This window comes from Etheostoma spectabile, chromosome 20 (genome assembly GCF_008692095.1).
Source record: "Etheostoma spectabile isolate EspeVRDwgs_2016 chromosome 20, UIUC_Espe_1.0, whole genome shotgun sequence".
In the NCBI taxonomy this organism is placed as follows: Eukaryota; Metazoa; Chordata; class Actinopteri; order Perciformes; family Percidae; genus Etheostoma; species Etheostoma spectabile.
Window position 1 is genome coordinate 16,544,314 of NC_045752.1, and position 13,144 is coordinate 16,557,457.

General features: G+C 41.1%; 1 protein-coding gene across 2 annotated transcripts in view; it reads right to left on the reverse strand.

Moving 5' to 3' along the window:
* Window positions 1–1,919: 1,919 nt before the first annotated feature.
* The window catches only part of alk (ALK receptor tyrosine kinase), a 397,773-nt gene continuing 386,548 nt past the window's right edge, over window positions 1,920–13,144 (reverse strand). For both annotated transcript variants that reach the window (XM_032499965.1, XM_032499966.1), the window contains exons 26-29: window positions 8,933–9,034; window positions 8,449–8,583; window positions 7,482–7,572; window positions 1,920–4,906 (exon numbers count right to left, since the gene is read on the reverse strand). In XM_032499965.1, coding sequence (XP_032355856.1) covers window positions 3,818–4,906; window positions 7,482–7,572; window positions 8,449–8,583; window positions 8,933–9,034 — 1,417 coding nt within the window. In that variant the 3' untranslated portion in view covers window positions 1,920–3,817. The remainder of the gene's footprint in view (window positions 4,907–7,481; window positions 7,573–8,448; window positions 8,584–8,932; window positions 9,035–13,144) is intronic.

Consider the following 13,144-nt stretch of genomic DNA (forward strand, 5'->3'; position numbering starts at 1 on the left):
TTTGGATTTTTTCCATGTGGGACTTTTCTTCGTTTTTGTTCCTGGATTTGCCAGCTACCGCTGCTCCCTGTGTTATCTTAATCTTCTGTTAATAAACTCCTGTTTACCCCCCCCCCGCCTGCCGTCCTCATCTCTGCATTTGGGTTCAATCCTCACTCACCCGTAACACTATACTAGGACTTTTTTCAACATACTGTTTATACTATGATTTTTTACAACATATATATACTATGACTTTTTTCCAAAATGCTATACGACTTTTTTATCGTAACACAAGGGGGGTTTAGGGGTCCTTCCTCAAATTTTATTACCATTGTCAAATAAAAATATGAACGTGACATCCTTTTGGACCGTTATCACCATATCTGTGTTTAAAACATAATGCTAGAGTCAGCTACTTTGGATTTTGACCCCCCCACTATGTTTAGGGAAACATTATTCCATTGCGTTATGTCTGTGAAAATTGTTCAGTTCAGGTTTTAGTTTAATAATGTTCATTTAGACATACTATTCTATGATTTTTTTTTTTGACAAACTGTACCATAACCTTGTTTTGTCCGTAGTATTTTAGTTTAATGTTTATGCAAATATTTACGTTTTTTGAAATTTACTCAGATGTCAAAAAGTCATAGTATAGTATGCTGAAAACTCATAGTATCTTTAAAAAAAAAAAGTCATAGCATAGTATGTGAAAAAAGTTATATTATAGTAAGTTGAAAAAAGTCGTATGTCAATGTCATAGTATAGAGTTGACTCGACAAAAAGTTGCAGTATAGTGTGTTGAAAAAAGTCAGTGTATATAGAAGAAAGTAATGGTATATGTCAAAGACTCAGTGTAAAAGTCACAATATAGTATGTTGTAAAAAGCAGACAAAAAGTCAGTTTAGTACGTTGAAAATATTCAAAAAATGCCACCGTATGTCGTAAAAAGTCATAGCATAGTGTGTTTAAGTTTCGGCATAGTATGTTGAAGAAAAATGTATAGTATGTCATATAAAGTCATAGTCTGTTAAAAAAGGCAACAAGAAAATCATAGTATGGTATATCAATAAAAAAAGTCATAGTGTAATGTCAAAAGTTGAAACAAAGTCAATATAGTTGTCGAAAAAAGTCAAAGTATAGTATGTCAAAGTAAAAAAAAAAAAAAGTCATGAAATAGTAGGTAAAAAAGTTAGAGTATAGTGTGTTCTTTTTCGGCTCCTGCCCTATAGGCTGAGGGCATGAGGTCAATAGCTGAGACTAATGTAGCGTGTAAAATCAGGAGGACTACAATCATCCTGATTACAGTCCACTCACTTTGCCTCAATTGTAACACAACTACCGCCTGTAACAATTTTTCCCTTAATTATTTTATTGGCACAAGGAGATGGAATTTGTCATAAAACTTTCGTAAATGAGACAATTTGAGGATGTCAGGGAATCAGACTATTGTTTTCGCTTCAAATGATCTGTCTGCTGGGTTTTCTAAAAAGGCCGATGGATGTCGATAAATCAAGCCTTTACTGATCTTAAATAACATTATGTTCAACTTTGAGGTTTAACATAGGGTTTATGATGCTGGTGGTTTAGCTGCTGCACAGAACACTCACTGTTTTAATAAGTCTCACTTCTTCAATCCATTACTGCCATCTTTTATCAATATGGCTTTGTGTCAACAATCATTTGTGCTGCCAATAAAATTGAAAGCTACTACCGTCTAACCAGACGGCCTAAAATAATACAGATGTGGCAAATTAAAATTTGATTTAGCTATTTACAGCCCTGTTTCTGTGCATAGCTATTATGGTACAGTTATAAAAAATATTACTAATGTTAGCAGTTAAGGGATGTTACACTAAACCACCTGCTGAGTCCTATTTGAATGAATCTAATTAACATGGCAACAATCCCAAAGAGTGCAGTAGGCAGACTAATGCAAACCAGTTATTATATAGTAATTTATTAATTTTGGCGAATGTCTTCTGAAGGGCAATTTACAGCTTTTACCAGAGCCATAGTACAATACTTTATAATTACAACATTTACAGGTGAAGTTCAGTTTGTCTTTTTACATCAAACAATGGACATGAGCTGTGAGCGGAACACAGAATGCATTTAACACAGGTACCAGCGACAAAGCAAAATACATATAGGCCAATATTTAACTCGTTCATTGATCTGGCCTAAATGAATGCGAGCGTCATGACACACACACACAGCTCATTGCGCTTTACAGCAGGACCGACAAGATCGCCAAATACAGTCAAGCAAAAGCTTTAAAAACTGATGCATGTTGTCGTCATTCATCTAAATATAAACACCAGCATACACTCATGGTTCTATCCAATAGATATAGTGCATGTCAACTGTCCTTTAACAAAAAAGAAAGCAGACTTTACACAGTAGAAACACGAAGTGTGTGGGGAAAAAAGCAGAATGAGACGGATCTCAGCTTTCATTCACATGTGGAGCAAAAGCAGTTTGTATTCAAACCTTTCATTCAGACTCATTTGTATTCCATAACAGTCATCCTATAATAGAAAAGATCAAATATGCAAATTTAGGGAAGTAGAGTGCTTCGAGATGGCAATTTGAAGGTTAAGATTGATTCAGCAATATCCACCATGTTTCTATCTGGGCAAAAAAGGGAGAGAAACATTTTTGTAACACGAAATAAACTGATGAAAGGTTACTGAAAAAGCCATAAGAAAAGGAAAGCCTTAACTTCACTGTCTCAAGCACTCTTAACAGCATGGAGTTTGGAGTGAACAAAAGGAAAGTCCACACAGCAGTGATTTTAATAGTATCAGGGGCAACGACTTATTACAAATCTTCAGCAATAGTAAAAAGTTGAACACTTGAATGTTGCTGAGGGCGGCTTGTCGTTACTCCGTTATATTCTTTTGTAAAATCATTTCCCCTGCGTCAGGGCTCTTTTTATCTACCTACTTCACCTCAAAGGCTTGATACATTTTTGGTATTGTTCACTCTCGCTTTTTTTCTTATTACTAAAAAATAAAATACTGCATCTTAAAAAACCTAAAGTTAAAACCAGTTAAAGTGAAATTAATTAGATTGGATTTGAAGAAGCATGTTCATGAATAATTTATAGAGCCACTTCCAAATAATAAATAAAAGAGCAGGCAAGCAAACATCAACACATTTTCCCCAGTTTTTTTTTGTATAAATGTCTCTGTTAATCCAGTGTCCAATTCTGTGATATTCTTGAAAAATAGTCTGATACAAGTTATTACACTGTTGTTTTCCAAAAGGATGTGGATACGGAACAGCGTGAGGCTTCTGCAGTAGAACTGACACATGTGGCTTGCAGCTGTGGACAACTCTGCAGTCAAAGTAGTCAAAGTTCGTAAATGAAAGTTTGGCAAAATATAAAGATTTGAATCCACCAATAGTCCATTCTCATAAACAAGCTGTCAATGAACACACTACCAGACAGAATGGTGTCCTCCTGTGCCATAAATTCTTCATTTGATTCTTCCTCAGTATCCAGTCATTATCCCTCCAGCGTTAAAAAAAATACAATGTTTTTTAACTCTTAAAACTAGCCTTCACTCTAAATGTTGCCTCCCGGAGCCTTTTTAAGTTTTCTGATGTGCTTTAGCATCCATTGGGGATTTCAACACCCTTCGAGGGTTCTCATGGAAAAAGCATGACGGACTCTTCCAGCTCTGTTTCAGCGAGAACTTGAGGAAGAAACCAAAATGGAGGGAGGGGGTGGTGTTAAACGGTCTCAGTCCCGACACAGTGTTTCCTGCTGTGTCCGGATCACAGTCTTCAAAGACAGGGCCTGAAAAGACCAGGGGTTCAGGTAATTAGGCTAAAGCACGGTGGCGTTGTGGCCCTCCATCCTGGGGAGCCTGGGGTCCTGTACTGTCCCCATGGTGACTAGCAGTGGACGGCTGTCCTCAGAGATACCTGACCGACCCAGGGACCCTGAGGTGGGAATGGAGGCCCCCCTCTGGTGGGCTGCTGAAGAGGGCATGGAAATGCCCTGCTGGGGTGGAGGAGTGGGGTTGGGGTTAACGTGGGCGGCCTCCACCGGCAGCCCCTGCTCCTGGTAGCCGTAGCCGATGTTCCCACAGGGGAAACGTCTCAGTCTGTAGAGTGGAACCGGGGGCAAGGCGGCTGAATCTAAAAGCAGAGGTGACTGGGCAGCGGGAGGTGGTGGTGGGGGTAACAGAGGTCTGCAAAGACCCTGCTGCTGCTGCTGATGGTGCAGCATCTGGAGCTGGTGCTGCTGCTGGAGCTGATGCTGGAACTGCTTATGCGGGTGCTGGACACCCAGCGCCCCAGCCACCTCCGCCACAGTCCGGCCCACATGCTCCTGCCCCTCTCCAGGCACCCTGCCACTGCTCCCTCCTGCTCCCCCCACCCCTCCCAGCCTCTGCTGCTGCTGCTGCTGCCTCCTCTGCTGCAGGAACCACGAGCCGTATGTTGGGTTCCAGAGACTGGTGCTCTTCCCGCTGTGGCCGTCCTTCTCCAGTGGGTGTCCCTGGGTGAACGCCAGGTTGATGTGGCCCCCCTCAAGGCTGGGCTGGGTGGTGGCATGAGGCCCCTTGGCAATGAGTGTAGAGGTGGCTGTGGAGGTGACTGTGTTAGTGGTTGTCATAGCGATGGAGGTGGTTGTGTGAGGCTGCTGGAGCTGGTGGAGGTATGGCTGGGGCTGGACTAACATCTGTGCATTGGCCTCTGCTGCTGTGCTAGTCTCAGCACTGTGCTCCCCACCTCTCCGGTTTTCCTCTGTAGGATAGGATAGGGGCGGCTGCGGAACCTCCCCACCAGGCACCTGGGCATTCACCAGCACGGTTGGAGCTGACGGGTCTTCAGGGTGCATGGGTACACGCTCCTCCTCTTCCGGGATGGGTCCGTACTCTATGGGCAGGGGCATGGTCACCACATCGGGGTCCTAAATTTGGGTAGATCATCGAGAGATCAAAGTTATATTTTTCAGTGTTCGTATTGGCCGTTATGTTAGGGAATGAATCAAATGTTTGAGTTGAAAGACTTAAATCGCAAGAGCCACAAAAAATGTTGCAACATTCATAATTAAATCTTGCACCATTTATAATTAAGCTGCAAGTATGAGGTGAGAAAATGTAGTCATCACTGTCTTCGGCTCTAATGAAAACTGTAAGTTAAGTTAAAAATGTTAAATCAGCTGTAGCTAATTCAATAAATCCTGTGAGTTAACCAAATATTGTCTGAAAAAGATTCCTTCTTTATGTAAATGTCTGTTCTATTAATGCTTGATCAAAGAAGGTTGCCTCAAGTAACAACCAGCACTCTCTATCATGTTGATGTTTGAAACGAGTGATCAACAGCTGGTAGACGGTGAACTGCGATGGGAATGTCCCAGTTAAACGGTGTAAACAGCGTGTAAAAAGTTGGTGCATTTACATATAAATGGATGTCTGTTACATTCAAGCCCTTTTCAAACAAGTTCACACAATGTCGATTAAACCTATTGCTGCCAGGAAAAGCTCTGTGTATTTCTCACAACACCAGAGTTGTGGTCGCTGTGGTGATTTTCCCGCGCTGACGTACTGGAAGTGATGCATTTAACCATCAATGCTAAAAGGGCGCGGGGGGGAGGGACCATAGCAACAAAGCGGTAGCAGCTTGGAGCTTGGTGGTAGCTATGGCAAAACAAATCCTAAGAACCATCCAAAATAAGTTGATTTAGTGGATATTCCCGATAAAAGAAGAAGAAAGTGATTGACGGACAGGACAATCAGACAAGTTCACCTGGGGTTTGTTTCAGAAAGGAGTTTTTTTTAACCCTGTTAACAGAAAGGGAGGTTAATCAAACCTGAGCGAGAGAGTTAACTCCAGCCCGTTTCAGAAAGAGAAGTAACTTAACCCTAGTCAGTTACTATGGTAACTGAGTCTGAACCTAACCTGATCGGGACCAGGTTTTCTTCTCTCAGTCTCCTCCCTCTGACACAGCGCTCTTTCATTTCCTCATTCATTCAGTCTGTGTCAGACGCATTTTAGAGCAGTTTATCTGCATGAATAGAAAACAGGCTTGGTTTATTAACTGTGTTAGGCACATTATAAAACGTTTTTTTGGCATGTCCTTCTGTCGACGATCCGTGGATGAAGGAAGAAGCTGAATCACTTTGCAGGGAGTTAAACATTCCTCGGGAGAAGATATTGTGGCCCCGACTATATGGATGTATTTTCATTTCCAGATAACTATAGCCTATTTTTTTGATTATAGGCTACCTGTGATTAAATATCCAATTAATAGATTACAAATACATCCGAAAATGCTTCTCATCTTCATTCACCTTAAGTGAATGTAGCCTTGGCCAGGTGGGGTTGATGTCATCAGGTGGTACCCATCGTTCATTGGGTGTTTCGACCCTTAACCACAACACCCTCCCGATGGTGGGTCGGCAGTGGTGGCCAAGACACTGCCCATCTTCCCCTCCTGGCTTCCAGCTCAACTCCTCCCTCCTATTCCATAACCAGCAAGAGGCTTTTTCCGCTTCCTCCCCCATCCTGCGAGTTGCTGCCTTTTTCTCTTTCCCTGTCATTCCAATGGCTGTGAGCATTCTCCACACTGACTGAATACACTATATTAGAGATTACGCATTTACTTGAGCAGCATTTTCTCAAAAAACAATTCTCGATCTTTTGCGTCAGCAGCCGTGTCGCTTTTTTAACAAAAGAAATGTACAATGTGCGCATGATTAGTTCCAGAGGGATAAAGTATGCCTACCAATTTGTTTGTGGTTGTTGCCATAGTGAATCGTAGTATCAGGGCTCCATTCATGCTGCCTTTTTATTGTGGTGGTGCAGCGCTTAACTTTGAGTGAACCTACTCCGAGTTGATTGAACCAACTCTAGTCAGCTGCTCTGGAACCAAAAACTCAGAGATAAGAGTTAAACCTCCTTCCTGAAACGGACCCCTGCAGGCATACGTGTAGTGTTTGTATAATTACACTAACTGCCAGAGGGGGGAGACAAAAGTTCCACACTGCAGGTTTAAGTTTATCTCTTTAACAGCTCTGCAACAGGTGGATAAGCAGTCAGGCAGTGAAGCTAAAGCTAGTTCAAATAGCTACAGTGTCGAGCTGTCAACTATGTCATTAAGGGTTGTCAGACAAAAAATCCAAACAGTAAGTCTGGACACCTATAAAGCTGTTATTGATAAATGTAATCCCACTTTGAAATATAATATAGGAAATTTATAGTATAATAGAGGCCACATGATCTAATATATTTTACAATGTGAGCTAAATATTGCTTTTTCTATGGAAAAATAAATGTAGTAATTTAAAGTTGACTGTGCTGTGGCTCTAGAAGATAACAACAAGGCCTCATGCAAAAGCATGCTTTTCATGCTTTGGTAATAGGTTTTGATTATGTTTAATGCAAACCTATCTTGTGTTATCCTTCATTGACAACCAATACAGGCTTGGAGTTTAATTTATAGAAAATAACTCAAGCAATAGTATTCTAGTATGTTTAGTTACCTGTAAGCAGTAGTCAATTCTCTCCAGGATAGTTGAGAAGTTAGGCCTGTCTTCAGGCTGATGCTGCCAACTCTGAGTCATTATACGGTACCTAAAGATACACATGAATGGGTAGACACACACAAGCTGATATAAAGTAGAGAAAATAGAGGCTGACCAGCAGCAAACATATTCTTCATACTTATCTCCCACCAGTTCTGAGTGGTTGTGTTAAATGGGTGATGCAGAGAAGAGGAGAAAATAACAGTGATGTTAAATCCTGAGATATGGGTTTAATTGCTGAGATGATTTCAGCTTAGCTGCTTGCTTTCAGTAATCCATGTATCCCGTTGTGTGACTGTTTCACTTCAAATAAATAGAACACCACTGGGCCATGTGTTTTTTTTTTCCAAAGACAAAAATAGAGCCTTGAAAGGCAGGTTGCAGTGGGTTAGGGTTAGTAATGAGTAGTAATCTGCAAAGCTGTGTGGCTCAAATATGTATATGAGAGAGAGAGAAAATGTGTGTGCGGGCATCTTCTAATATATTTATTATAATAGAGTTGGTATGAAAGGCGGTATCTGAAAGTGAGGGAAAATTACAGTGTGATATGTAAATAGTTTTTTAAGCTCTCTATCAGCAACCCATGACTTCTTCCAAATTGGGAGGCAAACATGAAAGAAAACTGTTTCTGAGGTTTCCATACAGCACTGAGAGCCATCTCCCATAAAATGTTCTGGCGCCTTCTGGGTCACAACTCGTTTAGGTGCCAATATCAGCAAATCATCAGAGCCTTTGATGCCTCTGTTTCTTTTTCAGTTTTTTTATGCTGCCTATGTGTATACTGTGTATGCATCAACAACTAAGCATCCTTCTGTCTTGTTTATGTTATGGAGAAACTTAATTAGACCTCAAGGGATCACATTAGTCGTGTGGTCATAAGAAGCATATGAATGCATTCAGCAGCTGTGTGTGGATCTGCACTTACACTGGCCCAGGGCAGTTTTTAGGTGGGTCCATTCTTCCACCATTGGTTACAAACTCCAACACTTCCTGGTTACTGCGACTTGGATATGGCATGTATCCCAATGAGAAGATCTCCCACAGCAGAACCCCAAATGACCTGCAGATGATGATTGGACAGATTATTTACAGAGAGAGAAAGAGAGGGTGAGAGTAAAGACACTCAAGTCATAAATTATCAGTATCATCAGAGCTGCAAAATGCAAAGTACAGAGCAGAGGACAACAATGAGTAGAGACAAGACAGGGAATTTAAAAACACATGTGGCTAAGAATCAAAGATGTTGAGGGATACAGGAAGGTACAAAAAAAACAAAGAGAGACAAGGGGCAGGTAGGGACATCAGACATCTGAGTGTGAAATATAGGAATCTAGAATTATAGAAATCACAGTGTGGGTGAGCTCAGTCTGTACTGATGCCCGGTAAAGAGAAGTGTGAGAGATTCTCACCATGTGTCTGTTTTAGATGTGAAGATGCCCTCCATAAAGGCTTCAGGTGGCATCCACTTCACTGGCAGCATGGCACGCCCACCCTTCCTGTAATAGCTTGCCCTATGCAAGCATGCATGCCACACACACACACACACACACACATACGCACACACACAGAATAGTAAAACAATTAAAAAAGGGAACAATTGTAAAATGAAAACAAGCATCTGCAGTTTGCAGCACCATCACCATGGCAACACCACTGCCCTCAAAAGCAGAGTGTAAAAAAAATAAATATGAGAAAAAATCTAACATCCAGCAATTAATTCACCGATAGTCCGTGGCTTTATCAGCACTCCGATCCAATCATACTTGCAGCTTCCTAACATGTTGGTGTGAGAGACCCTCTAAGAAATCCTTATCTTGCCAAGAGAGAAGAGGGAGATTTTTTTGCCAGGTCAAACCCTGTCTGAGCCATTTTGTAAGGCTGACTTACGCTTGGCGTTGGTCGAGAAATTATCTGATGTATCTGAATGCTGGTGCTGATGGAGGTCACTGCCTGGTTCATCTCGCCCTGCTCTAGACACACGGTGAGGACAGACACAAACTGTATTCATGCTGCTCAGCTCCCCATCCATTAAGGCGTCCACACAAAAAGATGGACGCACATCAAGAGCCGAGTTAAGTGGTGTGTCTGGCTGAGAAAAAGCATAATTTGGCATCGTTTGTTGTTGCAGAGGAGTAAATCGGTTTGCCCTAAGTGCTTTAGTCATAAAAATGACACTTTTTCCCCTTAGCAGCTGTTCGTAAACATGGCAACTGCTTTATAATAAACAGGACTGCAATAGCAGGCTTGTGACTGGATGGTTGCCAGTTCCAATCCCTGGGTATTTTGGGAAAGTAAAGCAGTAGCAGAGTCTTTCTCTTCGCCCTCAAAAACTAGACAAGTAAGTGAAGCACCAACGTCTCTGCTGGAGCTGCACATGGCTGCACAGGAAAGGACTGCAATTACAATGGGCAGCTCCCAGGTTTGAATGTGAAGCGGGATGAAAAAAGAGCATTGTGCTCAGTTGGCGATCCCTCGACAAAAAAAGCTAAAAACAAAACAAAAAAATACAGAAAAGAAAAGAATGGCAAACACATCAAAAACAGAGTTGCAAAGGAGAAAACAGCTTGGATATGAAATATGGGACAACAAGCAAAAAAAAGATAGTGGTTTTGGCAGCCTGAGCTCCTCAGATATCGTATCCAAGCCTATAGGCTTGGGCTGCATGACCCATCACATATTTTGTGTTTAGTTAGGAGGATTTCAAGCTGATTTCAAGCTGTGCTCTTGCTCACCAGGGGCAAAAATGACTGAAATACTTTTAAAAGCCAGAGCTACGCCTTTAAAGTAATCTGTAAAAGTGACATCCAAAAATAATATGCAACTAGTGCCAGGAAGCTAAAAGAGATGCAGCCAAGCCTCAGTTTCTTAACTGAGCCAGGTGAGGCAAGTCAACATCATTCAAAAACAAAACAAAGCATTATTTTGCTGTGTTTGTGACTTGCTTAAACCAGCTTTTTGGTGTCATATTTACAATCATGGAAATTCAGGTTTGAATGTTAAATAGATAAGAAACAACTGCATTTTCCGCAATATCGACTCAAAGCAAATAAGAGACAGCACTCATTATTTGGTCAGGGCTACAGTTGTGTGTCTTCAGGGGAGCAATAAGCAGAGATGAATATAGATGATAGGCTGTCAGATAATATGGCTAAAAGGGAAATATATACTTAGCAATCTATTGGCATAAGAAGTTAGCCTTGAAAAAAAATTACACATAATCAAAGAAGACAAAAAAAAAAAAAAACACAGTTGAGTGTGTTTGCTTGACAGAATAGCTAAGAACCCCCGCAGGGCAGTCACACAGAATGCCCTCATCTATCACTTAGAATAACACAATCAATTCAGTGATGGGAATCAGTTTCCTTTTCCATTTTTAGGCCTAATTCTGCCACCATCTTCTTTACTTAGCAGTAACCCTCTATTTTTCATCTAATAATGCCTTCTGTCTATCCCAATAAAGTAAACAGTGGGCTGTCCTCAAAAAGATGCTGTTAGATTAAACAGCTGTGGCAGTGTGCTCTCAATTGATCCTACTTTTGCTGCTGTTAAAAGGCTAATTTCTGTGTTAAGGTGTCCACAAAAGCCAGACTTCTTTGTTGTAATATAGTTACATCTGCCATCTTTTCTGACCTCTTCAAGTGAAAAACATCTTAAAAAAAAATGACCAGGACACATGAAACTTTTGGTCATCACTATTCATTCTGTTATCTGCCCATTAGAAAATACTTGGATATTTTGAAAAGATTGAGGGATGGTGAAATGGAAAGCATAAGACTGATAATCCTATCAGTGGATCAACCTCTTATTTTTAGCATTGGGGTTTATGGACATATTTTTACTACTGTTAACACCACCAACACAGACTGAAAGCTGAGCTCCAGATTAGGAAGGCTTAAATACAGTCCCAGGAAATCTATAGCACAAATGGAGGTGTTATATATATTTAACACCTCCATTTGTGTGTGTGTGTGTGTGTGTGTGTGTGTGTGTCTATTTCTGTGTGAGCAATTCAGTGTGCAGAAGAGAAGCTGGAAGATAGAGAGCATTAGAGGCAAAAACTCTAAACAATAAAACAGTAAGCGACAGGGCGTTGAAGGGAGAGGAAGATAGAAGAACATGCTCTTGAAGACACAATGTGGAGCCTAATACTTGGGTCTGTTCATTGAGTTGAATGTCTTTATTCTGCCTTTACTATGTGTGCATGTATGTGTGTGTGTGTGTGTGTGTGCAGCAGACATTAATAAATACAACCTCAAGTCATGCTATACATCACTATTAATAGTTCCTATAAGAATATGGTAATTTCAGGCAAAATACTAATTCTTTTCTGAAAGCACAGTTAATTTCTCTTCATAGTGGCAGCTGTTTACCTCGGGATGATTACTGACTGGAAGCTTTTGTTTACCCAGCTTTTTATTTACCGCCGCATTACTGGTGTGCAAGCAGGCGTGTTAGAGGAAGTCCATGGAATACCATGTGCAAGTACGCCTGTGGCTCTGCTCTCAGAATATAAAAAGCTGACATTAATCCTTGTCCTGGTCCCTCCCTGTGACGCGCATCCCCTGTGATGGCCTCAAAGAAACTCCTGTGTCCCTTGTCACATAGCAGGAGGGCCACATTATGAAACACACCAAAGGCGTAGCGCACAATACAACCATCCCTCCCCTCTGAAAATAATAACAATGATAATAAAAGAAATCCCGGGCACCACAACTCCAGGCTGAGAGATAAAAACAAAATCACATCGAGGCACCTGCAAAACTGACATCAGCAATTAAATCAAGTGCTCCTAATGCGACTCCCCAGGGGTATTGTGCAACAGTCTTTTCCGGATGCTCTGAAAGTGACTTTGCTCTTGTGTGACTTTCCATCGGATAATTCAAAAGTGCTGCGTTGATATAGCTGAATGCTGTGACATATTTCCCTTACTCTATTTTCTTACTAGATGAAAGGCTTGCAATATTTCCCTGCTGGATTGTGCATTCATTTAAAGGGTGTCACGTGAAATTTTGGTAGCTATATTAAAAAGTTTCCGCTAAGAATAATGAGGTGCCATTGGGGTTATAGATTAGCTGATGTAGATTAACAAAAGGCATCGGTATGACAGTGAGATGGTGATAAAAGCACTTTCACAATAGTGATTTCTTCAAATGGCTTAAGACGAGTTATGTTTATGTTCAGAATTGTTCTCAATCGTCGTCTGGAAAGACCAGGTGATGTCAATCTTAAGGTTTTAAATGCCCAGACTCATCTGACCTTGCCCCAACAATCATTACCATGGATTCTTCTAAGCAGTTGTCTAGAAAACTGAAACTGAAAATAGTTGACGCTCACAAAGCAGGAGGCTATTAGACGATAGCAAAGCATTTTTAGATGCCAATACCCTCTGTTTGGAATGAAATTAAGAAATGTCAGTCATCAGGAACAGTGGAAGTTAAAGCAAAATCTGGCGGACCAAGAAAAATATCAGACAAAACCACTTGCAAGATTGTGAAAAAAGCATGTCAAAACCAACGTTTGACTGCACGATCCATCCAGAAAGACCTGGCAGACACTGGAGTTGGGCTACACCATTCCACTATAGAGATGCTTGTACAAATATGGTCTTCATGGAAGAGTCA